This window comes from Poecilia formosa, unplaced genomic scaffold, assembly GCF_000485575.1.
Source record: "Poecilia formosa unplaced genomic scaffold, Poecilia_formosa-5.1.2 Scaffold22, whole genome shotgun sequence".
In the NCBI taxonomy this organism is placed as follows: Eukaryota; Metazoa; Chordata; class Actinopteri; order Cyprinodontiformes; family Poeciliidae; genus Poecilia; species Poecilia formosa.
The window spans coordinates 1,621,515-1,648,322 of record NW_006799961.1 but is presented as its reverse complement, the minus strand read 5'-3'; the positions used below and the strand labels follow the sequence as shown (position 1 = coordinate 1,648,322).

General features: G+C 37.6%; 3 protein-coding genes across 12 annotated transcripts in view; 1 reads left to right on the top strand and 2 right to left on the bottom strand.

Moving 5' to 3' along the window:
• Positions 1-11: 11 nt before the first annotated feature.
• On the bottom strand, positions 12-2,687 carry gpr141 (G protein-coupled receptor 141). The gene is made up of 2 exons (XM_007547898.2): positions 2,147-2,687; positions 12-1,244 (listed from the first exon to the last, which is right to left on the bottom strand). The coding sequence occupies exon 2, from the start codon at positions 1,241-1,243 to the stop codon at positions 338-340; it is 906 nt and encodes a 301-aa protein (XP_007547960.1). The 5' UTR covers position 1,244; positions 2,147-2,687; the 3' UTR covers positions 12-337.
• Positions 2,688-8,428: 5,741 nt separating this feature from the next.
• pign (phosphatidylinositol glycan anchor biosynthesis, class N) lies at positions 8,429-21,841 on the bottom strand. The gene is made up of 29 exons (XM_007547897.2): positions 21,528-21,841; positions 20,901-21,173; positions 20,690-20,811; positions 20,490-20,588; positions 19,763-19,869; positions 19,469-19,593; positions 19,199-19,329; positions 18,990-19,109; positions 18,866-18,906; positions 17,840-17,899; positions 17,546-17,638; positions 17,361-17,416; positions 17,177-17,255; positions 16,770-16,952; positions 16,449-16,588; positions 16,071-16,170; positions 15,868-15,960; positions 14,252-14,343; positions 13,403-13,508; positions 13,206-13,314; positions 12,970-13,072; positions 12,766-12,868; positions 11,293-11,379; positions 11,030-11,085; positions 10,515-10,590; positions 9,570-9,643; positions 9,318-9,360; positions 9,125-9,177; positions 8,429-8,958 (listed from the first exon to the last, which is right to left on the bottom strand). The coding sequence occupies exons 2-29, from the start codon at positions 21,125-21,127 to the stop codon at positions 8,835-8,837; spliced, it is 2,802 nt and encodes a 933-aa protein (XP_007547959.1). The 5' UTR covers positions 21,128-21,173; positions 21,528-21,841; the 3' UTR covers positions 8,429-8,834.
• A 357-nt stretch (positions 21,842-22,198) lies between these two features.
• relch (RAB11 binding and LisH domain, coiled-coil and HEAT repeat containing) overlaps positions 22,199-26,808 on the top strand; it is a 33,714-nt gene continuing 29,104 nt past the window's right edge. For 5 of the 10 annotated variants that reach the window (XM_016669377.1, XM_007547893.2, XM_016669376.1 and 2 more), the window contains exon 1: positions 22,199-22,761. In XM_016669377.1, the coding sequence (XP_016524863.1) occupies positions 22,308-22,761 (454 nt within the window). In that variant the 5' untranslated portion in view covers positions 22,199-22,307. The remainder of the gene's footprint in view (positions 22,762-26,808) is intronic. The other 5 variants (XM_007547896.2, XM_016669379.1, XM_007547894.2 and 2 more) reach the window with 1 other exon arrangement.

The window sequence follows — 26,808 nt, the reverse complement described above, 5'->3', positions numbered from 1 at the left end:
CGAGTTCAAAGTGGTTTTCAGATTGCATTTATTACTCGGCATCATATAAATTTCTGCTATTCATAAATACAATATCAGAACTGGACCTGAGTTCATAATCTCTGGCAAAAACATTTTTTATTAATTCAACAACCAAGCATTTCTGCAATAATAATAATAATAATAATAATAATAATAATAATAATAATCAGCTGAAATAATATTGGTTAGATAATGAAGCAGGCAAAAGGATCACAATTTGATATCAAATAAAGATCAACAAGAAATAGAAAATAGAAACACATGTCGACGTTTTACATCAGTTTGTCTCCTGTATGCACATTCACAGTTATTGTGTTCACACAGTCCTTCTTCTAAAGCACATGTGGAGTGTTCTCCTCCCCAGGAAGGTGAGCATGTCCAAACAGTTGAAAGTGGTCAGGCTCAGTAAGACTTCGTTGATAGGTTCAAGCTCAGGTTGCCCGATGTAATGCAGCCGGAAACTATGGTAGGGAACGTAGCAGATTAGCATGATCAGTGTGAAGCAGAGGCTCTTCAGTTGAGCCCCGAAGTCTTGCTGAGACCTGCATCCCTGGCGATCCCTTTTGTACAGAGTCCACAGGACGTTGGCCTGAAGGGCTGTCAACACAACAGCAACCACTATCACCAGTGTGCTTAATATGTAGTTCAGCTCTTTGGCAGATGTCATGCTTTCTGCAAAATGAAAGCAATGAGTGGAATTTTTATCTTGATCTGACTTGCCATAAAAAGAAAAAATGATGCAAGGGATTAAGATGAGCACAATGACCCACATCACTACACTGCCGATGAGTGCTTGCATCCTGCCTAAGGGCTCCACCTGCCTGGTCCTGCAGTAGTGTGGCCACAAGCGAGTGACGAGGATGATCATGTAGAGCAAAAAAGACATGTACATGTGAATGTGGATCATAGCGCTCACCATTTTACACCACTCGGGACCCAACTTCCACTCATTGGTTACATAATAGTAAATTCTGAAGGGCACCGTCAGAAGGAAGACGAAGTGGGCGAAAATGAGGTTAAACACGGTAATAGAGGTGGCAGAAGCAGCACTGGACTTCAAGATGTGCATCATCAGGCTCAGGCTGACCGTACCGCACAGCAGAACCACAGAGTAGATGACCGTGAGGGTAATGTGAAAATCTGGGGATGGAGCAGCGGTTGGTGTAACGTTCTGAGTCGTCATGGAGGTAGACGGATGCTGCGGGGTCACGCTGGAATTCATCCTAAAGACAGAAGGTTTCAAACAAAATCCATTGTTGGAGACAAAAAGGAAGTTGGTGTAACAGTTAAATGGGTAGTGCTATAATGACAGGGAAGAAAATGTGAGAGTCATTGTTGGCTTTTTATAACCTAAAAATCTTGGTAAAATAAAATACAGGCGTGGTACTATAGGAACTTATTCAGCTATGTATTCCGTCTTGTGTAAAATGTGAAAATGTAATTTGTTACAAAAGCTACCTATAACCTTTACATGTGCTATACCGTCCAGACTAATTTACCTTTTTATTCTCAGTCTGATGCATTCTGTTTTGTCGAGTTGGCCTTTCTGCAGTCTATTTAGGTTTTGTATTTTTTTCACAAGCACATTCACTTCTGTTCATGAAACCATGACGCTGACGCATCTCATCATCATTTCATAAGTAAAGACATTTTTACTTTTGAAGGTTCTCTTATCACCATCCTCTTGCAGTTTGTTTTGAAAAAAAAAATATGACCAATTTACATTAAGGTTTTTGAAACAAAAATACTAAAATGTACAACTATACATGAGTTAAAATTCTTAATAGAAATATTCAAAGCTCAGGACTCAGTTCTGTTGTAAGACTGTCAGTGACTTACAGGAAGGGTCGGTATCATTTGAATGAACACATCTTATAAAATAAATTTAGAGCTAATTTAGAGAACTTAGTGCCTTACTATTGCTTGGTCAGGCAGCTTGGTTAGCAGCAATAAATTTCCCCCTAAACACCAGATTAGCACTACTTACAACAACAAAAAATTGATTTTCTTTTGAAGAATATTTTGACAATGTGTCTTGCTTGTGTATTAATAAAGAGAACAAAGCAACAACCTCATGCTGAGCAGAAGAAGAGATGTAACCTATAAGCTTCCCATGTAGACTTACCTTGTAGTCAAAGATTTGGCTCCTGCCTGATTTTAGGAGTCCCAGCAAAACGTTAGAAACTCTGTCTATCCTTCATCCCACTGGAGTGACAACTCCAACTTTCGACAAAGTCATTAAGCATCCAAACGCTTTCACAAATATGCAATTTGCTGTGTCTAAAGTTAGTGTAGGTTATTGAAATGAGCTACGTGTGTCGGTGTCAAGAGCCCTTTTGCATACTGCCTGTCTGTACTTTGTTTGAAACAGGAGGTGACTTCATGTCAGCATAACCACAGAAATGGTAGCTTCCTTCTTTTGGCCACCCTATGTTTGTACTCTGTTTTTTGGGGCTTTTTTTTTTCTTGCTGCTGTTGCTATTCTTTACCTCCAAGAAATACAACATTTACATAATTAATTATACCTCACATACAGCAAATTACTTTTATTAATGTCAAAAAATGTCCTTTACATTTATCCAACTTAATTTGTACAAGCTTATAGTTTATTTTACCTCATAGCATTTATGGTATACATAAATCTAATGAATTCTTATTTGTATAAAAATCTGAGAGCATCTGAAATTTCTTAACTGTGTGGTAGCAGGCTGTTGCATTATATCGCCATAGCATATGCTGATAAACATGTAAAGAGAAGTTACTCAGGATATCATGGTACGAGTAGCGATGTTGACATATATCTTTAAATATTGCAGTCAGTTGCAAGCATTGCAAATGTTTTAGGTGTTGTTGATGCCAACTGGTTCCCATGGGTTTTGCAGTAAAAATAAATAAATAAATAAATATCACACTACTTTTATCAAGTTTTACAAATTGTCATTGTACAACAACGGAATTATAAGTTTGTGATGCTGCATAATGTAGATTACACTGTTACTATTTGACTATTTTCATAAAATCTGAATATCATCCATCCATAATTTAGTCTATGGGTTTCTGTGAGGGACTTTCTGAACTGTCTGAGGAAGCTGCAGTACCCATGGCAACTTGCGCAAGCCACAGTTACACTCTGTTGCTTCAACGTGAGTATGCAAAGCTGCATGTGGGTTTAGTTTGTTGACCCTGTAATAAAATACACATCTGGTCTTGTGATTTATTTTACTATGCAAAAAATTTCTGTCAAAATGGAAGACATACATGTCTTGTTCCTTAATTTCAAACCCTTAGTTAGAGGTTTCACTTGCATGATGATCATTAGCCCACTAAAAGGACAACTTTCAGTTCAGCTTCAGCTTTTTTCCCCCAGATTCATGTATTTATCAGGCTCATTTTATAAATTGATTTCTTATTTGAACCCATAAAAGAATGTCCAAAGCAATTGAGTGTTTACTTCTAGTTGATGTTATTTGATCAGTGTCAAACTGGAAACCTGATACCATCAGTTTCTTTGAAGAAACTGATGGTCATAGTTCTTGAAATAAAGAATTATGAAGCTCTTTATTTTATATGAAGAAATGTGACCATCAGTTTTCAAGAAAAACAAAACAAAAACAATGGTCATAGTTCTTCATAGAACTATGAAGTTCTTTGGTAGTCTCTGGTCAGTGTGCTTCTACATTTGCTTATAGCGTTTCTTAAGGTTGTCAAAAAAAATCAGTCTCTTGAATTTTAAGTCTGCTACAGCAATACTTTTTGTTCGAATGCTGTTGAGTGTGTGCAATAGCCCCATGTGGAGAGATGAGTAACACTGAATTGACCCAATTTCAATGTTGTGTAAATATGCTCTCACACCAACTGCTGAGACCAGTTTATTCATAATTTAAATAGGAAAACCAATCAATATCCTGTAAACTCTCCGATGGGGTTGTTTGTATTTTTCAGTGTTTTGAAGTTCTTGTTTGGTTTTGTTCAATCAAAAAACTTATGTTGGAATGTAAGTCTTTCAAGTTTGCGACACCATTTTTCCCTTTACTGAAAGCTCTAAATAAAAGTGTGATCAATTGCATCCAGAAGTCACCAATTAGCAGCGTCTGCCTGTGTATTATTCAGTCCCAGTTTAAATCCAGCTGTGTGTTCAGCTGTGTGTTTAGACTAGGCTTTAAATGTTTATTAGATAACATTAACAAGCAAAAAGCATCAGACCAAGGAACAACGTAAGTGATAAAGTTGTGACCTTTTTTTTATAGCATTGTTATAAAAAAATGTCACGAGTTTTGGGCATTTGAGCTCTGTTCAATAAATCACTTCAAAATGGAAAGATTGTAGCACAACTGCAAAGCCACAACAGGTTTGGTGTGAATAAAACAATAAGTACTGAAGGCAATTATTAACAAAGTAAGCAATTTAGATCAAAACATTTAACTAAACTAAACTTCTAAGCACAGATTTAAAAAAAAGAAGAAAACTAGTGATCTAAGGAAAAAGTAGTAAAAAGGAACCAGGAATAAAATTGTAACACCAACAACCGATAAACAAACGGAGGGCTATCACAGATCAGTGTGAATATGTACTTTTAAGAACCAAGGTTTGGTTTGAGGAATTAGAATGAGGCCAAATTATCTCTAAAAGTTGACAAATAATAATAATAATAATATTAATAAAAATACAGGAGCTGCCAGGAGTTCAAACAACCATTTTGTAATCCGAGCAGAGGATAAACATATTAAAAAACAACAACAAAAACCTACAATGTTTGTGTGTGGAAAAACTGTGTGTGAAACACAGACATGGATTGACAACTTGGTAAACAAACCACAGGCATCTAGGGTTAGCAGCTCATCAAACAACAAAGGAAATAGTGGCTGTGATGCTACTTAGCCATTCTTGTGAGTCCCACATGTACTGGTGGTACTTACCACTACTTGTGTATACACCTTACGGTTAATTTTTGCAAGAAGAGAACAAGCTATGATTTTAACACTGCAGAACTAATGGTGGCTAACTTCTTAGCATTAGCAGAGCTTTAGCTTTGGCAGCCGGGAAAATTGCATAATATATTTAGAAGGACTCCACAGAAATATTTTATACAAATACAAGTCTCTTACTAGGCATTTATAGCAAGAGAGAAATTGAAAACACCAATAGCCTCAGCTCTGCCTTGCTTTTGGCTTGCATTAGATGCAAACAAAAACACAAATAAATGAACAATATTTAAATAGTTTCATCCTGAACTAATTTCCAGGTCACAGTGGTAAGAGGTCCAGAAGGAAAATAGACATGCCTCATTGTCAATGCCAGGCAAGATGAATATATAGCTCCAACTGTAGTAACCAACTACAAAGATTGTATTTAACCCTTTCACGCATAGTGGTCACTACAGTGCACAGCTATCTAAAGGCCACTTTCTTGTGTTTCTTGTGGATTTTTATGTTATAAATGCACACAGTCCACTGAAGTAGACACTAGTGCATCAGGCAAAACACTGCCAACTACTGTCCATCTATTGCAAGTGGAAGAATGTTTTTGTTAAATCCAATATGGCTGACAGACGGAAGCATATCAGACTAACTCGGAAATATCCAGTCCCCCCTCCTACGGTGGAAAACTCTTGCAGGTAAAAAAAAAAAAAGACATCAAGAAACCCCTAAAGACTAATACTACTGATGTATTTTCTAAATAACAACTTTGTATTTGGAGAAAATTACTACTGATCACCTGTCCACTGAAGTGGACGGCATGCACCAGTGACAATATTTTGACAAGTATTGATATCAATACTCTGACTATATCTACAATATGCAACATTTCCAGCAAATATTTTGACAGTAAATAAACTTACATATTTTAGTTCTTAACTTGATGTCCATTGTTGCCATTAAGAAGTAAAGTTTTCATACGTTACCGGCCAATGGGAGCAGTAGCTGCAGTGGAGATGAGGATGATGAAGAACCTTTGATCACTGAGGTAAATCAAGATGTTGAGGGACATGAAATAACTGGAACCTACAGATTACAAACCTGCATGCAGTCCAAAAAAGAAATCAAATGCTGGCCTTAACAGATCAGGAAGTGAAGACATTTCCAGTAATAAATATGGAATCATGTCATACCTCAGATACCCGAGGTCAAGAATGTATTGATCATCAGAGCCAGGTCTTCATCTTGACATCATACTTAGTGTTTTTTCACTTCTTGGAGAAGGTGAATCTGTTACATTTCAAGGAATCTGTAGCTTGTGTGCTAATAAATGAGGGTTCCATCCAGACACGCTCAAGAGTACCAGTGCCATCCCATCTAGGGCAGTGGTGTCCTCTGCCTTGAGGTCCAAGATCCTGCATGTTCTAGTTCTCTGCCTGGTGGTAGCAACTTCCTCCTCAGCATTTCCCCTTAGGTCTTCTAATGAGCCACCATTTGATCCAGGTGTGTTGAAGTAGAGAGAGAACTGCATGTGCAGGATGCCGGTCCTGCAGGATCGACTTTGGACACCATTGGTCTAAGACAAACCCATGAGATCAGGCTGAGGTCTGGAGAACACTGGCCCTACCTCACTGCAGCCAAAAATATCAACATGCAAATGATCCAACCTGCAGACAAAACTAAATACATCTGCATCCGATGTGTTGTTTGCAACCTGGGTGCTATGCACATCTTCATACAAGATAGCCTTGATTTTTAGAAGTCTAAAACTGAAGAGACAGAAAACAACAGAATGGCTGAAGTGTCATATTCAATGTTGTTAGTTTTATAAAATTAAAAATCTCCATAATAAAATCATACTACTTGAGAAGGAGCCAAAATAAGACTAAAATGAGACCAAGCGGTTGAATGAGAGGGACTGAATTAAGGGATCTATAATAGTTAACATTAGAGCAAGATAAGAGTTGAATAGAATGTTATATATTTATGCATTCTGTTAAATAATGTCAAAATATATTCACAATATACAGCTTTCATTAGTTGAATAGACATAAGCGCATGTTGTCCACCTAAGTGGACACTTGGACAAATCCTAAAAAATATATATATATTTTTACAAAAAAAAAAAAGGTCCCTTATTTTTATGCCCTAAGAAAATCAAAAACACTTTTTAAAAAAATCCTGACTTACAGGAACATAATTCATGCATGATGGGGTTAAATTCAAGAGAATACTCAGACCAAATATGGACCTTTCTAAGTAAATAAGAGACGAGTTTAAGAGGGATTCATCAAGTATGGCTGAAAAGGAAAGGTTGGATCAACATAAAGAAATATCAGAAAACAATAGAATAATTATCCAAAGACAGTTTCTCTACCTGTATACTTGCATTGCTCTCTGTTTTCGGCTTGACCATCAAAGGTAAAATATTCCTCTTTTGGGCACAGTTTAGCAGCTTAGGCTTAGGTCTTGTTGCATTGAACTAAGCGAAGGTGGGTTAATACAACACTCGCACTAACCTGTAAATTCCTCAATCGCATATTAACTGAGTGCTTGCTTGGGAATTCAAGCTACAGTAAAGAGCCACATGAGGAAGTTCTTCTTGTTGGACTAGAACATTGACCAGATAAACCACATTTTATGATCAAAAAGTTACTCAGTACTCTGGTAGACCTTATTTTTCTCTTTTTTTAACTCTTATATTTTTAGACGACTCCTTCTTACTACTTGAGTAGAAAATTACTGAATTAGTACTGTTCTTCCTTGAGTACAATTTTATGTATTTTTTAACTGATTATATCTTGTTGATCTACCACAAAAGTAGCAGCTTAGGCTTAGGTGTGATCTGTAGTGATAAAAAAAAAAAACTAAAAATACCGTCCCTGTGGTAAATTATGGTTTCGATCATAAACTGTCTGCACGTTCAGCGCCTTGTTCTTTCTTGCTGCTAATTTGCTCAGTTTACAATGCAAGCTGTTTATGCCTTTGTCTGTAAATAAGTGGAATTTAAAAATTTCTCCTGCAGAATTAAGTTTGATCAGCAGTTTTGTTTTTTTTTTAAATTAAGATAAATTTCTACTGTTAATGGGGGGGTATTATGTATTTTTCAGGCACATGGTGCCATTTTATAACACAAGTAAGGTACTATGTTACCTTCACTTGACATTAAAATGCTGTATATATCTGATGACTATGAGGCATCAAGGCATACCCTGAGCAAACATTAAGACACTCTTGAAAGGCAACAACCGTTAAAGCAACAATTGTTAAAGATTGTTGCTTTAACGATTGTTGCGTTAAAAGCAACAATCCAGGTATGTGTGTGATTCCCTCACACGAAATGACATAATAACATGATATAAAACTCAAAAAGGTCTATTTTGGATAACATACTCCAAACATATTAGTAAAGGCTACGGGTCTGATGCAACATGTTTCTATTACTGTCAAATTGTATCTTGTATAAATCAGCTAGTAAACAGACAAATCAGTTCCTGGTTCCTTTTTTTTTTATTAGTGAATATGCAACAACAGGTAAAAACATCCTTTCCCTTTATTAAATTCCATGTACCCTTTACACAAGCTTGTGTTAAACTTTAAAATCACAAATCCAGAGTTTGTTTAAAAAAAAAAAGATTAATTTATAGTTAAATACTCAAAACACACGTCCAATTATTTTTTATTTAATTTACAATTACACCTGAAAAAAAAAAATCACTGGGTGTTTAGAGGGTGGTGTAAAAACAGGGCTTGGCAAAATTGATTCTTGAGCTCATTGAAGGTACTTTCCACATTAATGCATTTATATAAAAACTATACTAAGTATATCTAGACAGAATAAATACAAAACATTTGGCATACACAACCTACAACTTTTGAGGCAAAATAAATTTGTATCTAAGGAAAGTGCATCTTCGATCTGTTCCACAGGATGAGTCTTTTTGAGGTGAGAACGTGTGTGACCACACTTAGCAGCATCAGGAAGATCGTCATCGACATCACTATCACGTAGTGACTAATGCTGTAGCACACAAAAAAATATACGTTTTTTTTTTTTTTTTTAGGTAAATCTGTGTATTGCAGGTGACAGAACAGCAGCAAAACAAAAAGAAGTGGAAACAATCTGTGAAAATATGTAATGAGTAGCTGGTGTTTTATCAACACCAACTGTGTTCTTGTGGACTTACCTTGTGCCAATATCCAACCAGCTTCCATAGTCTTGCACCAGGAAGAAGAAATGCTGAGGACAAGGAAGTTAAACAGTTACCATGTAATGTTCACATAAATTCTACATTAATCAGAAAAGGTATTGAGCCAATAAGGCTTTTTAGGGTGTGAATTAAATTGCCCAGTAGTCTGATATTATCTCAAGTAATTTACCAGTGCCATGACATCAGAAATAACCAGGACAATGAGGAATAAACTGGAAAGGAAGAGGACATAAAAAAAAAAAAAAATCAAATGGAAAGAAAACATGAACAAAACAACCAAAATGTGCAACAATATCCGTGTACTGCAGAAACAGCATAGATGCAATTTGTATTTTATATTTCTTAACAGAATAAAAATGTGTTCGTGTTGATAAATTGAACTTGAACAAAATGTCAGATACAAACGTCAGACCAAAATTACCTTCTTGATGAGAGCTGTGTTGCAACCTGGATGGTCTCAAAGGTACACATTACTATGATAAATGGAATAATAACCTGAGAGGGAACAAAAAAATACAATTTTAAAGAAACTTAAAGACAATCAACATGAAATCAGCAATTGTAATTGGCGCACACATTCACACGCTGGTGATGGGAAGCTATTGGATTGTAGCCTGGGTGGGGGCAGTCTGACAGAAGAGAGGCTGCTATATCGCATCATCTGCCCTTCTAATTAATACCAGCAGGCGAGGTGGTTGAAGCTTCTTGCTCGACTACATGGAGAAGGAATTGAATTCCAGAGCAAACTCCTACCACCGTTGCAGCGAACATTTAACAGAGAACAGTTCAATCCATAATCTGACAATGGAAGTGCACGACACCTGCGGACCAACCCAGGCATGTCTGTCTGCTTAAACTGACAAAAAGCCAGCCTTAATTAAATCAGGCAGCCATGCGGCCCACGATAAACTCATGGAGTTAGTGCAGATCAAAGAAATAATCCTTGATTTGAAAATCGGTGTCCTCAAATACTCTCCAATCAATCTGACTGAGGCTGAGCTCCGTCTGAATGAAAACGGGGTGGAAAAAAATGTAGCCTTCAAATATGTAAAGCTATAAGAAACGTGCTCCAAAAGATTTGCAGTTGTAATTGCAATGAAGGGAAAAGAATACTAGGAAGCATCGACTCAGTGGGGCTGAGGCAAATGCAAGTGCATATCACTCCTTTCAGATTGTTATGTAAAAAAAAAAACACACACACACAAAAAAAACATTCAATCTTTTTCTCTCTGCTTCACAATTTCATGTTTGTCTATAAGTTGAGTGAGTTCCTCTTCACATTTTAATGGGGAAATGTAAAGAGAAATGAATAATACTGTGAAGTTCTTCACACGACATGACATAACAAACACCTAGAGTGGCCTACCTTCCACATCATGAGCCCCCCCATGATAAACGGGTTGAAAACAGTGAGGAAACAGTAGATGGAGGCTGGGTCAAAACTAGACAACAGCAAAAAGAGGAAGCATCAGTAACTACAGAGAAAACTAGAGTTAAAGTAAATCAGAAACATAAAAAAAAAGAACCAGTTTTGAGAAGAACAGCAGACCATTAACATGTTGCTTTTAAACTTCACATTTCTGTAATTCTGTTGGTGGCAAAGAAAATGTCTTGGTTCAAAACCTTCAGAGACTAGTTTCACTAAACAAACTAAAGCACATCATAAACGGAAATACGTTTTCACAGTTCACTTCTCTGCTTCCTCTATTTAAATGATCAGAAGGCATCTTTAATAAAGCAAACACTGATGAGACCAAGCACACAAGATGGGTTCACTAAAACCTCAGCGCCTACAACTATCCCATTCACGCGTCGTGTCATTTGTAACACAAAAACAAGCACAAGAAAAAAGGACGTTCAAACACACAAACATTATCCTACCTGTTAATGGACGCTATGTTCCCTGTGCCAAAGAAAGCTGTTATTATAAAAAATACCTGAAGAAAATAATAGGGAAAAAACTGAAGTAATGTGAATGTAACATATTATTTAACTATTTTAAGGGTGCTGCTAAAATTCTATAAAGGTTATCTAAGCTCATAAGGACTACCTTTAACAACCCTCTGAGAATAAAGCACCTCAATTTACTAGCTCAGTTAGTTCTTGTGGTTTAATTGCAAACAATTACAGCACACCAAGGATACAAAAAAATATGATCTTCTGATGTCGTCCAGCTTCAGCTGTCGGATTTTGGTAATGTCAATGTTGGCTGAGAAGTCAATTGTGGACAGCTGAAAACAAAGGAACACAATTAGAAACCACTTTTGGGCGTTTTTAAGGAGCAATTTGCATTTGGCGCATGATCGACTGAGTAAAAACCTGATAAAATATCTCCCACCAGAAAGGTCACTTGCCTGACTTCAAACTATATTCACCATGTTCTCACAACATGCGATACATCGCATTAATTCTGTTTCCAACTTCACATGTGAACAAACGGTCTACCGCAGAAGAAATGTGGGTGAAAAGCTTGTGGCAACATTAGACAAAAATTTGGATGGGGTCAAAAGTCAGAGAGAAGAAGAGGAAGAGGAGTGCTATTGATCCCCCACAATTACAATTTACGATATTTTGTCATCAAAACTTTAGCCATTGTTTACAGAACATTCCTCTGGAGTACATTGCTATATTGACAAGACTAATCAAAACTGTTTTATCCAAAAACAATGAGACAAGGACGTGTCATTCTGAGGCACTGATATGTTCACTGACACAGATATGTAATTTTAAGAGATGAACTACAGGTTTTGAGAAACAAACTGGCTTCTGTAGGTGATCCACACCATTTTGGCCCATTTCTCCAGACAGTGTAACAGAGTCTGTTTTTTTTTTTTGTTTTGTTTTGGTTTTTTGTGCTTCCTTGCAGAACTTTTCAGCTCAACAGGCACATTTTCCATGACTGAGATCACGTCTTTGCAGGGGCCATTCGACTTTGTTGTATTTAGACCACTTTGTGACTTATCTGGTTGCATGGTTAGGGTCATGGTTCATTTGGAAGACTTGTTTGACCGACTCTAGCCAAACACTTCAGTTACAGTTTTATCACACAAAATAACAATATTTGTCACTGTATTCAATTTCGCATTTTTTTTTTTTAATTGCTTTTGGAGAAATGATTATTTCCTAGCTGAATGGTCTTTCAGGCTATGTTGTTGCAGAATTTGTTTTGCAGTGAGTAATGACTTCAGCCTGCATCTTCACAAGGACTTTTGCATTTGTTCTGGTATTAATACCAACATTTCACACCAACTTATACTTATAACATGCAAAAAAGAAATTCTCTAGAAGGTTTGAGGTTTTTCCACAAACACAAAGCCACAACCTTACTATTTGTTCTTTCACCAACTATTTAAAGGCATAACAGTAAAAAATATTATGACAGACATGATTCTGTGATCTCTCTCTGACTAAAGTAGGAAAACTTTGGTCTGATTCTTTGTGCAAGAGTGAGTAAAAAACAATTAAATGTTATATTCTTTTATATTTTAAGTCTACTAGCGAAAGCAAAAGCTACATAGTAGTTAATGTGGACACAATTTTTTTTTTTTTTTTTTTTAAACCAGACCTCCTGCCACATCCCCAAATTTTTCTCATTATAACTTGCATTCTAATGCTACCTCCTGTCTTCTGGAGTCCCCCTGAGCGAGTAAGGCCTCCTGTTCAATGTTGATCCACACAAACATCAACCAAGACAAAACCGGAGGGAACAAGGCCTCTGACCTAAGTAGGATGGAACAGAAAGAATGTTTGCATTCGGCAGATTTTCTGAAGCTGTAAAGCTACAAAATACCAACTCAATTTAAAAAAAGATCTCGCCATACCCAGTACTGAGAAGCAAGTAAGTGGATGTGAGAGACAAAAATATGCTGAGGAGTCGGTGAAAGAGACGCGTTGAGCTCAAAAGAGGAACAAAAATAGAAGATGCTGAGAAAAGACAGACAGCACACATAGCTTCACTGTGGCATCAGATCACTGTTTCAAATCAGAACGTGCGTTTTAAATAATAACTTCCAGTGGATTTTCCTGGGACATTGAGAAAAGTCTTTCGTCCACCAACCTAATGTGCTCCAGCTGATGATCTGATTTAGAAGGGGCAGGCCTTGTTTCTGCTGCAGGCTGGAATGTGTGAGCGATGGGACATACAAACACACGGCCACATGGATCATCTGTTGGGGTTGACAAGTAATACGTCTTTTAGCAATTGTTGAGAAGACAAAGAAAATAACACCCGGACCTGGAAAAGCAAACAATTACCTGACTGAAAAATTGCCGTCTGTCGCTTGTGTGCAGCGGTGTCCTCCGCCGTGATGACCAGAGATAACAGGCCGAAGTGAAGAGAGTAAGCAGGCCTGCACAGGCACTGAGGGAAACAGAAACTAAACTTTTAACTTTCTTTTGTTTGTTTTTGAAAATCAAAGGTGTTATGGAAGAGAGTCAAGACATCCTGCTAAAACTCTGTGCAGAGTGCCTCAAAAATATCTGCATTAATAATAATAATCTCTTAAAATCCTTAAAATGGGGAATTCACCTGAAATTGAACACATGTTGAGTTTTTTTTTCTGTGTTTCAGAAGATATATTGGAATATTTTAATTTAATGCTAACAAAAGCTAATAAGATAAAAAAAAAAAAAAGTTCTACAAATGAGAAAGCATGTTTATGGAGGAAAAAACTTCAAACGTCTGACCTACAGAAGAAATACATCCTTGCAACCATTTCTAGCAACTTCCACCCACAACTTCTACTTAAAATGATGATGCACTTTTCATACCTGGGAAGAGGGAAGTTAATGCATTTTCACTTGCTTTTTGCCCAGTTTTAAAGAAGTTATGCTTACACAACTTCACTAGAAAATACAGTACTGATCTAAAGCCACCTTATCTTATGTCTTCAAATCCAAAACAAAAACAATCCTACTTTTTTTTTTTTTTTAATTGTGACCTGCCAGAAGCACTGTAAATGTTTCACTTCAGAAGTTGAAAAAACCAGAGCAATGAAAAACCAAACGTCTAAATGTGACAGCATTTCATTTCTGAGTATGAAGATAATAGGATGCAGTGGCAAATGTTCTGATAAACCCAAGCAAAATAAAGGAAGTACTCACACCAGACGCAGGTTAGGCTCTCTGCCCACAACGGGCATCAGGGGGAAAACAGCCAAGCACAGGCAGCCAAGAAGCCAGCTCAGTGAGCGAAGCTACACAGGAAAACAGTCAAAAAGAACCACAAACAGTGGTGAGTGGGGGATTAAGCACACAGTGAAATTTTGTTTAACGAACTTGCAAAAAAAAAAAAAAATTGCAACAAAAATTAGTACGCACAATTTGGACTTTAGAAAACTGAAACGTCAGATTTCTGTATTTCTACAAGAACTGAGGTATTAATAGTTTTCAAGGTCAGAGTGACTAAAAATATGAAGTGGTTTTTTTAAACAGGTTAGCATGTTCTTTTTTGAGACGTTTCAGGTTACCAGGTTTTTTTTCTAAGCTTTTGAGTCCAACACATGGACTCCAATGTCACTACAGAGAAAACCTTCACATACAGAGAGGTTCCTTGTTGACTTCGATGGTTGCATGGTGCAACGTGTCGTTGCGAGGTGTTTGTGGTAATATATTGGGTTTTAAATTCACCAAACATGGAGAAGTGAATTAAGAACAAATGTCTCTACTCTAGTCATATCTTTCTAAAAAGAACATTATTCCAGAAATGTAGTAGTTTTTGCTGCCAAACTTTTTTTCTTTTTCTTCTATTTGTATTGTTAGCTATGTTGTATGTTACGTTAACTGAAGCCTGTAAAGTCTAAGGTGCGGCACCTTCTCAAAACATTACAATCTGAATTAGCTGGGACGTCCACCTCCGGAAAGATCGGGAATTACGTCAAATGTTTTCTAGTTACTTTTTTTTTTTTTTGTTACTGCTGAATGTTGGACATAAAATTGTTTCCAAATAAACTTACAATCATTACCACATTTGTTGGGCAACAGGAAATGCTTCTAACTGCACATATTTGTGCTACATATCAGCAAATTGCTTTTATTTAGATGATCACTCTTGATCATTAAAAAAAAAAAGATCATGTGTGTTTGAATAACAGTAATCGTTCTTCAAAATCTTTCGAATTACAGCAGACATTTAGTTCAATTGCTCCATGTCAGTTTAATAAATACATTTCAAACTTGGAGTTAGATATGAATAATTTTAGAATCTGGGGAAGACCAGATTATATTTAGCTTTTCCTGGTATGTAAATGTGTAAACTCTGAGAAACAAAAAGCTGTTCTGTTTAGTCTGACTGTTTACGTCTTCTTCAAAACATACCGTAATGCAATCATCATTTTATTTATCCACATCAGTGGATGTTTTTCCAGGAAATACATCCATTGGTACATTTTCCTGGAATATGTCAATTCCAGGAAGGAAAAAAGAAAAAAACAAACAAAAAAATTTCTCTGCCAAAAATTTGTGGGTTTTTTTTGTTTTGTTTTGTTGTGAAAAAATAAAACCGTAGGATTGGTTTCGGTTTCAACATTAAAGTGACAACATTCTTAACACGCAAACGAATCAGCAGGAAACATCATATTGTTGCTGTATTTGTTTGAATATGTTTATCATTCTAAAAAAATAAATAAATAAAAAAATCCTGAACAGCATCAGTGTTCCATGATCTAATCACTAACTTTTATTGGTCCCACACAAGCTCACAAATATGATCTTCTAGTTACCTTGGCTTTGCCAAACAATCCCGAAAGGAGTGGCCACAGCGAAAGGAAAGCCAGGCCTACAGTCAGCATGGAGCGATGAAAGAAACTCACCACCTGGGGGCAGCAGATGACAATCAGTGATCCAGGATACAGACTGTTGTCAGACTGCATGCACCAGTTACAACTCGGATTGAACAGATCTGGGTTGGACTCAAGAGACTTACAAGCAACTCGATCCCAAATGCAACCAGCACAAAATAGCCCAAACATTTCCAGAGTGGCAGAGAGGGAGCTGATCGGATCAGATCTGACAGAGCTCCAGACCTAAACACGAAGAAAATATTTCAGTTGTCAAGAAGAAGAGGCAGAAAATTAGGAAATTGTTATCTATTTGCAGAGGCTAGATTAAAAAAAAAACAAACAACGCAACCTCAAAGGACCTAAATGACACCTAAATAAATATGTCTGAGTGCATTTTGGTTTCTCGTGCGATTACTCAAATTATAGTGTGGGCCATGCAGGAACTTTGCGCAATTTACACTTACATCATGAAAGGTACAGATGCTAATCTGTTTACATTTCTTTTTAAATGTGTTACTTACTCTTTTAAAGCAGAGTACCACACAGGAACTGGCAGCAAGCAGTATATATAGTAGGTAATAGGACTTCTTTGGATAAGCAGGAACAGAGTGATCACCAGAGCCACAGCAACACAAAACCTGGCCAAATTTTGATTGGGATTCTGCGCACACACACACACACACACACACACACACACACGCACACGCACACGCACACAAGTNACACACACACACACACACACACACACACACACACACACACACACACAAGTGCAATACCAGTTTAACAAGACAGGCAAGAGTTGTAAACCTCTTTTCGCGAAAGGACTCTGCTGTCCCCACCTGTTTAGCGAGGTTGGGATGACGAATGAGGCTGGCGTGAGTCCTCAGTATAACCAAGATGACATACGACGTCCAGCCTATGAATCCCAGCACCACACTGCAACCCAGGAAGAACCTGTCGTAGGTGTGGTAGTAGACCAGGCCCTCTAGAGACAGGGATATCAGAGACTGGCACAGAGTGATCTGACAAGAGATGGAAATTATACGGGAATCAAATGGAGTGATTATGATTCATTCCAAAGGAACGCTAATATTATCACACAATTATTGAAAACACAGTTATGGATTTCACAGCAGTTTGTAGTTTTCGAAGGGATTAAACAGCAAAACCTCAGAACCAATTTGATGCCCATCTAATATTTCCTGATTAAATTTAAACATAGTTTAATCAATTCTCTGATATTTACAGCATCATTGTACTTCTCTAACTGTATCAGTATCCGGGCCCTGTGAGTGAATTCGGCTTGCTTTGACTCAGTCAGGAGTCTGGGGAAAAAAAAACAAAAAAAACATCATCAAATTACTGACCTGCTTATCTTAAGATAAAAAACAAGCTAACTTGTACTGTATTATCCTGTGTATTGTACTCACTGGAATGGTGTGAACAGAAAAGGTAGAGTTGTCTCTTTTTTCTGGATCATTTTCATCTATTGGAAAAAAACAAAAAACAAAACAACAACCGTGGTGTAATTGCTGTGTACCAATGACAGTAGTACAAAAGTCTCACACTGTGCGACATGGCAGTTAGTATACAGCAGAAGTGCATGCTGTGATACCTTGAACTGCTCCAGTACTTGGATGGCATTAGTGTACATGCTTTCAGCTTTGAACTGGTCACTGTTGTTGAGGTAGAGGAGAGGCGTCACTCCCTGGAAAAACACACACATATAGAACCGTGTCGATTTCAAGTCTCAAAATCGGAACTAGAGCAGTTAAACATGACATTATATTGCTATTTGTTTAAGTGTGAGTAGACGATTCTCTTTCAGGCAAGCTAAATAATGCACTGAAGAGGTATATTTTGAGAATTGTATCTATTTGATCATTATTATGATTATCCACTGACTTACAACAGAGTTAACTGGAATGGGCAAACCAAGGAGCGAAGCCATGAGTGGAGCAATATCAGCCTGTAATAAAAAGAAAAAAAAAAGAAGTAAATAAATAAACAAAACAAACGTGCAAAACCGTTTACACAACTTGACCTTATCAAATTGCAATAATTTATTTCTACAAATTATAATTTTGTCAGACAGATCCGCACAAAGCTTTGCATTACATAAGAATCTGAAAACAGTAGTGAGCACTGTCAGTTTTGCTCATGTCTGCTTCTCTTATGAAAGTTTTCCTTCCGCTGCCTTGTAGTTTAGTTAGACAGTAACGGCGCATTAGGTCCGTAGTTGTTACTGTGCTGTTTTACGGTTGCAGCTTGGATTAGCACTCAGTGAAATGCTACATTGGGGTGTGTTCATATTTCTATTTTATTTGTAGGCTGGATGCTTTTTTAGAGCAACCACAAGTGTTACTTTTGAAACTTGGATGCTTTAATATTTAACTCATGTGTTTATTGCTGTACAATACTGCTATATATATATATATATATATATATATATATGTTTATTTTTTTTTTCCAATAAATACACTAAAAAGATTAAACAAAATTAAAGCCTAGTCCAAAACCTGCTCTCATTTTCTCCTCAAACTGACTTGTTTCTTGTGTTCCTTGGTCTTCATGATGCTGTTTGTTTCCTAATGTTCTCTATAATACCTCTAAAGCTTTTTACTGAGACTGAATTACACACAGGTGGCACTGGATTTTATTTATAAATAACAGAGCAAAGAGCAGTGGTCAAATTTATAGACACATTAAAATGTGTCTATGACACATAGACACATGTGTCATAGGAAACATAAAATGTGTCTATAAATAAAATAAAACTGTTGTACCATTTTTACTTCACTTTACAACCATGTGCTAACTTGTACTGGTCTATACCATAACACCCCAATAGCACATATTAAAGTCTGTGGTTGTACTGTAAAGAGTTCAAGGGGTATTCACACAACAGTAAAAAAAATGTTTGCATTCTTCTCACCTGATTTACATCAGCTCTACGAATATGCTCCAAGTTCCAATCTGGAAAGGAGACCAACAAGAAAAGCAAAAGGCTTCTATGAAATCAGGCACACATTTTCAAAAGCTGGCAAAAGTTGATATACCTTTTAAGTATCCATCCTCATATGGCTGGGCTTCTATGACTCTCTGGGCCCTGTTAACTCCAGCTCCCCACACCACTAACGGTGTGAGCGTTTCAGAAGGATGGCCTGCACCGTGGGAACCTAGAAGAGGGAAACTTGCAGTAAATGAATACCTTTTCTTCTTACTTGTGTAGCAGACATCAAAACTAAACCTGTACAAAAACCCTCACCCCAGTTTGTCATGCCATGATCAGAGGTAAACACATAGGCAGTTCTCCCATCATGGCCAAAGAAGTCCTCCATCAAAGACACAACCTCGGCTACACCAGTGTCCACCAGGGCAATGTTGTCCAGGTATTCCCTGTAGAAAACACAAAGAGCAAGGCAAAAATGATGCCTCGTGAGGGATTGTTAATTTGTAAGAATATGCAATTAAAGTTCAATAAATTCAACCCCAAAAGCCAGGAGAGAAACATCCCAACTCAATATAACCTACTTACTGTGACATTGGTCTGTGAGCATGCCCATTAGTGTCGATGCCAAGCAAATGCAGAAAGAAGATGTTTTTATCCTCAAGCAGAGTGGCTTTCAGAGTGGAGTTAGTCTTTGCGGCTTGAAAGAAGGACTGTCACAAAGTTTAAACAGAAACACGGTTATTCTAAGAAAGCGCCATGAGGTGCCTTGTCTCTGCAGATACTTGAAAAGAAAAAATCTAAAGTGGCAGACTTAATTAGTCGGCATAGATGTACAAATTGCAGCCGTTATCTTTCCGATCAACATCTCAACAACGGTACCTTGACTTGAGTGAAAACCCAGGTGTCCAGCCTGGATGCATCTGTTGAAGCAAAGTCCTCTTCCTCTGCTGGGTATGTGTGGGTATAAACATGGTCACCAGTTGCACCTAAAAGAAAATGCAAATACTAAAATAGTAAACAGCAAATGAGCAATGTCATTGTTTAACAATACAGAAAATGAAGAGAAACATTTAGAGATTCTGTGAAAATAAACAATAATAAATATTATTGTTGTTGTTATAAGTATTTTTATTCTCTTGAGAGGTTAGTGGTTCATTGTGTTCATAGCAATAAATGATCATTTTTGTGATTGACTCACACAAATACGCCCCCCAAAAATGCCATTTCAAAATGCAATGTTCTCATTTAAAATCAATAATCATTCTGTAAATCCTAGTTTGTGTTGTGTTGTTTACCATCTAAACAGAGCAAGAAACAAACAATAAACAAAACGTTAAAGAGTTTTATCTTTTTGTGTGCATTTACTCAAGGCCCAAAATGATCAATGAGTTGAAAAAGACTTGCGTACTTAATATATCAAAGTTATAGGACACCATCTACATTTAAATCAATATGAAGAAATTGTATCTTATAAGTGAAAGGATAACAAATAAACCCAATTGCTTTTTTCCATGCTCAGCTTTCTCTTTTCTTTTTACTTATTCTGACTTGATAAATAAATAAAACAATCATATTTTTTCAGTCTAAGTAGGAACTTGTTGACTACCTTTGGCAAACATTGGGAGGATGTCTGGGCTCCCCCAGCACCAGGTGCTTCTGCTCTCATTAAACACTGAATCAAACTCTACTGGATTCTCCTTCCAACCTGAAAATATGCAAAGAAAATGTTAATGACCCTCATAAAGAGACGATGCAAAAATCCTGCAAAAATGTATTCTTGGAAAATCCCAACTTTTAGCAGCCTACCTTTAGCAACTGCACTGACATCCTCATAGAAGCCTGCGATCAAAGCAACGTGACCGGGCCGAGACTCAGTAGGTACACGTGTATGAGAGACGCCCCAGGTGCCGGTCTCCTCTATTACGGTCCTGATGGTAAAAAAAAGTTTAGGTCTATTTAAAGAATAAAAACAAAGTGTTTTTCAACTTCATTGCCTACTTTAAATCTATTTCCCAACCTTAGGAATGGAGTTCTACTTGAGCTGTTGGGAAGCAGCGTGAAGAGACTATCAGCTCTGAGGCCATCAGCCACAATCAACACCAGTCTGGAGGCAGGGGGTGCCAGCGGCGTGGACTGGGGTGTCATGCCGTGGACCAAAGGGGATGTGAAGTAGATGTCAAAGATAGATAGGAAGAAAACTACATGGACTGTTAGTCCCATCAGGAAAAAGGTGATCATCTTCATTTTGATTGAAGACTGCCCTGCCTTTACAGAGGAACACTGAGGTTTCCTGAGATGAAGGAAAGGGAAAAAGCATAAAAGTAGAAAGCCATAGGTAAAGATTATATTGAAAGTATATATAGTAAATATAGTGAGCTAAAAATAAAGTTTGCAACGAGAATTCAAATAGAAGACATATCAGCTTTACTATTAGACTGGCTAAGTCAATCTATCTGCTACAGAAAGGCTTTGTAAAAGGACTAATCCGCTCCGTTCACCATATGCCACTAGCCAATCTGCCAAACGTCAAACACATTAAAAACCTAAAAAATGTGTGGCATTTTAATGGTTACAGTTTTTCCTTTATATTTCATGTGTACTAGAAAATCTGCTAGATCTGAGACGGTGGAGTTATAAGTCTTACCTGTATATAACGTCAACTTGATCCTGACATAAAGTGCTTTAAAGAGCGCTTTGGATAATATATGGGGGATCGAAAAAAGAAAAATTACCCATTCAAAACAAATGTTTCCTTAAATGTTATCTTCGTAAATGAGCCACCGAAACATATCCAAAGAAACAGGCTGATTAAAGCTGCTGTTTCGAAACAAGATCACGTAATCTTTAAGTGGATGCTTTTACAAAACCAGCGATCCCTCTTTGTAACAAGATTACTACAAGAAATACAGGCAGCACGAGAATTTACTTCCTTGTTGTGACTTTGGCGTTGACTCTTAACGCGTGCGCCCGAGCTTGCATTGTGGGTAATGTAGTTCAAAGATATATCATTTAATTTCAGCAGGTTTTCTAAATTAAGACGGTACAACAATCATTTGCTCGTATTTTTTTGTATTTGCTTAAGCACTTGAAGAGCAGAAAAATAAACATCTTTATTTACAAAAGTTATATTTTCCATTTTTGACATGACACTAGCTAGCATGAGCTGTCAACTAACAATCATGCCCTGCCCAGCTACCTCGGAAATATCCAATCACTTTTCAACATTCCATTAAAAGGGCGGGCCTTAAGAAGACGTCTCCAAAATTTAGCCAATCGTAATGTCGTATTCTTTCCCCAACTAACCATACACATCAGTATCCATTCAGGAAGACGGCTCTCTGATTAGCCTAGCCTGCCTGGGTTTAATATATATATATATATATATATATATATATATATATATATATATATATATATTGGAAAAATGGCGTCGGTCAACCCATTTGATGTCAGTGATTCTGAGGAAGAAGCAGAACGACGTCCCAATGAGACGGTTGACACAGAAAGAAGCCCGAGCGAGGGGGCGCCAGGTCCACCGCAAGGCAATCCCTTCTCTCCGCCTGCAGATGCCGAGCCTCCGACACTGCTGCTGTCTAGCAACCGGACAAGCCCCAGCGGTGAGGGCATGTCGGTTTCGGCCGCGGCCACATCCACTATGGCAGGCGGTGTGGAGACGCGGGTGTCTGTGGATGTTATCGCTGCTCAGCTATTGCGGGACCAGTACATTCTTACGGCCCTGGAGTTTCACACTGAACTGCTGGAAGCAGGCAGGGAGCTTCCGCGGCTAAGGGATTATTTCTCCAACCCTGGCAACTTCGAGCGACAAAGCGGCACTCCACCTGCCAAAGACCAGGTGCTCGGACCTGGAGGACCACTGAGTAAGTAGCGTTAGCTCATCTTGATGCTACTAGCAGCAGTTTTCCAACCCTGTCTTTACTGCGGTATCGCATAAAGATAACTCAGTGGCTCGCTAACGTTAGCTCAGAACCTGGCTGTAGTAGTCAGTTGATCTCGAGATCGCAGCTTTCTGCTCCTGCCCAAGCCCTTGAGGGCCGCAGTCATCAGACGGGTTTTGTGGGTCAGTTATCTTGGCAGCTAGATCAGTGCCTTAGGTCATGATGAAAACCCTTTAACTTGACAGATGACGATCGATTGAAGGGGGTAGGCAATATTGTGACAGACCGGTTGTGATGGACCTGGTGTAATAAAACACCCCTTTCTTCAGGCCACCTGCAGGTCAGAAGTCAAACAAACTACAACTGCAGAGCAGTCTTTAGGAAAGAGGTCTTCTTGCGATACCTGCCCTTAAATTAATTAGTTGCAGATACTCCAAAAAATATATTTTCTGTCAACTTTCTCAACATGCAAGGACTACCTTGCATGTGTTCATCTTATTCTGTGCCAGACTCATACAACAAAATTAAATTAGCTGTTGCATGCTGTATGTCTTAAGCATTCTCATCTGCTTATGGGGCTTCTAATAGAATAACCAGTGTCTGAAGCTTGAGAGTCTGTAGGCAAACACAACATGCAAATAATTACCATAGTTACTGTCTGCATCACAAATAAACCTTGTTGTTTTACTCTAATGGCATATATGTAGCCTTACCTGTTGTGAAAAGGAATGACTGTCATGAGATTCTTATAAAAAGATAACATTGACCAGAAATACAATTATTTAATTTTATCATGATATCCGAACAAAACTTTAGGACAAAAATATTTAGCATTATCTGACTGTCTTTCTTTAAAACAAAACATCATAACGTATCCATTAGAATCTGTCATATTTTATTATTGATCAGAGAAAAAAGGCCGACAAAAAATTGATTTAAATTTCCTAGTATTCTTAAAAGCTTTTTTGTTTAGAGTATTATCCCAGTGTGTCCTGCGATTTGTATAGTAATAAAAGTACAACTCAGCCAGACATGCAGCTACAAAGTAAAGGTGACCTTTGACCCGGGGGAGAAAAAGTTGACAAAGCTTTTGTTTAGCCCTATGAATGGAATTCAGCCACACTGCACCAAAAATAGTTCTATGAAGCTTCCCCAGGTCAAAGGGCATCATATTGACTGAAGAAAACTCAATGGGGGAAAAAAAAAAAGTTCAATTGTGAAGACGGCGTTGGGGGATGGTTTAGAATTTGAAAATGTTCTGCTGATTTTAAGTTACTGTTCTTTTATAATATGTTGTCCTAGTATCTTGTTTATTGTCTCAGAACAGACCCAACTTTGAGTTCCTGAATTATTTGAATTACTTGCAATATTTCTTTGTTGTTTCTGGTAAAACAGATTGTTTCTGGATCTTGCTGATATAGTTCTAAATCACAGCCATGGATGCGATTCGGCTTGAAATTTAGAAGCAGTAAAGGCTTTTCACTGTGCTCCAAATGTGATGGTCGTAGGGTGTTATCAGAATCAAAGCAAAGGAAAACCAGAATCCCAGTTTGGTTGTCATGCAGGACGGCCAGTACTTCAGAGTGTTCTCCTGTTATCTCGGGAGGCTGCTGTGTTGGCATCCTCTGGGTGTCAGGTTCTTGGTGTCCTTTGGGTGTCAGGTCAGCAGTTTAAAACTGTGCATTACTTGAAGATCAAAGCAGAAAACACAAACTGACTGTTCTACAAGTCGGACACAGAGAGCGCTCTAGTAACTGGATGAAACCCACAAAAGGTGTGGAGGACGACCACCTTAAAAATAAGAAAGTCTTTGAAAAGCGTGACGTACCGAGACGTCTCCCGTATTGTGGTACTGACAGGACTGTCAAATGGGAATATTCATCTTGGTCTTCATAGCTGCTGATAAAATATGACATAGAAGAAACAAAACTCTCGACCAGAGTAGAAAGAAATGGAAAAAGTACTATGTTCATGCAAGAGGGAGGACTTTGACATCACGTCATGTTTTGTTTCCTGCCAAATCCAACAGCAAGACCTCAATAATAATTTTTTTTTTCCTTTTATTAGGAAATATTTATTTTATGTAAAATCTATTGTGAGATAGGAAAATATCCACCAATATTCATATCACAAAGAAACTAATTAGTGGCTTAGAATCTCATTCTTTCAGAGGAGTAAAATTCGCAATCGTCATGTGAGCTATAAAAGTCAAATAAAACCCATTCTTCCTCTGCTGACCAGCTATAAATGTTTTCGATGGGGCCAGTCAGAACACAGAGCCCGTGTCAGCTCATCATGTGCAGCTGATCGCAGCGAGAGGGGAGTGACTGGGCCGCTGCAGCAGCTGCTGCAGCCGCTGCTCCCGGCCACATGACACAACAAGACAATCCCCACCCTCTTTTAATCAGCAGGAAGGTTTCAGAGATGTTCTCTTCACTCCAGGGCTTAGTAATCAAATTGTTTTTTGTTCATATGACACATTTTATGGTGTAATGGCCGTATGTGCGCTTTTGGAGCAAGAAAAAAAAAAGCTGTTCTTACCTACAGACATAAGCTGCACACAGAATGAGTTTCATGTTGTGCTCAATGTTGAGATGCAGTCGGTTTGCCATAACTACCGACTTGTTTTATGCATCTCTTGATCCAAACAACAAAAAATTTGTAATTATTTCAGTTTTTTTTATTTTGTTTAGTTTTTCTGTTAGACTTCTTCTGGCGATCTGAAGCACATTTTTCCTCATCACCCTTGTCTGAGCCAAACTAAACATGCCACATCCCGACAAGGTGTGAGTTTTCGCCTTAAGGCACGTCTTAATGTGACAGCCACAAAAAGCATGGACATTGCAAAATAAGAAATTGGAATACAAATACTTTCTTGCTTGTAATAGTAATCTGGAACCCGTTTAAGCTAAAAGTTCTCTTTGTGTGGGTAATTACTTAACATGATTGACAACAATTTAATTAAAAAAACCCATTAAATGGCATGCACCTTAATTGGAGACACTGTGATTAAGAGATGGTGAATGCCAAAATACCAACCAGCGTCCAACCAGTTTATCTTTGTTGATAAACTGGTTGTACTAACGATGCAAGAGGATCATGTTTCTTTTATATCAGTTTAGGTTGGAAATGAACCCTATACATAGACAAATTTGAATATTCCCTTTAAAGATGACCTGAGTAAATTTGAAATGCAATTTCAAATTATGAGTTTATTTATCAAAGGCAACAAATTCCAAACAAACATGAATCTTTTGTCATTGGGCAGAAATCTTTGCTAACCTTTTTTTTTTTCTTTTTTGTTTTGGCTTTATAATTATTCACATTGGAAGAGTTATATTCCAATGTGGATTAAACATTTAAATATTTCTTATTTAAAAACTGCTTTTTATATTTACTCAGGTGTCACGTGTGGCAAAAAAATGAATGACATCTGTAAGGGGCAGTGTTTTTCACAGCACTGTTTATTGTTGGACCAGTCCCAGACTCCTTCAGCCTCTTTCAAAATCTACTCTGATTTATGTCTCAGTAATCTCACTACTGCCCCATTTGTCCCATGCTCCATTGTAAACCAGTATTATTCTTGCCAAGAAGACTCTTCATTAAATTAAATGAGCTTGTTGGCAACGTCCTGGTATCGTATCTGGCCCCATTTTTTTTTTTTTTCAAATACTGCTTTGTTTCTACTCAGTGCTTGTTTATTGGCTGATTAGGCATGTTCATTTTGATTCAGGCATATAAAAGAACCACTAAATGCCTGATTTCCATTATGGAATTGTGATTTTTTTTTTGTGCGCGTGTTTAAATGTGCACACATTCAATTTCTCTGTTGTTGTGGTGTGATGAACGGTTCCTAACTGAATTCTCGATAGATGTATGAGATGTATCTTTTTTGAAACTGTATTTTAAAAGACTTAAAACATAAAGTAAACAAGCTTGACTTTTTTTTTTAAGGCCAACACAACAACATTTAGCCTGACTCTGTCCAGTCTGTGGATGATGGAACAAATGCATTGCAGTGGAAAGAAA

Excerpts from the sequence above, each read along its gene's own strand:
- gpr141 (XM_007547898.2), bottom strand. The coding sequence starts at position 1,243 with ATGAATTCCAGCGTGACCCCGCAGCATCCGTCTACCTCCATGACGACT.
- pign (XM_007547897.2), bottom strand. The coding sequence starts at position 21,127 with ATGAAGATGATCACCTTTTTCCTGATGGGACTAACAGTCCATGTAGTT. Across the intron at positions 12,869-12,969 it reads TACTTGCTTCTCAGTACTGG|GTCAGAGGCCTTGTTCCCTC; the intron begins GTATGGCGAGAT and ends CATCCTACTTAG. Across the intron at positions 11,380-12,765 it reads GGGACTCCAGAAGACAGGAG|CTGTCCACAATTGACTTCTC; the intron begins GTAGCATTAGAA and ends CTTTGTTTTCAG.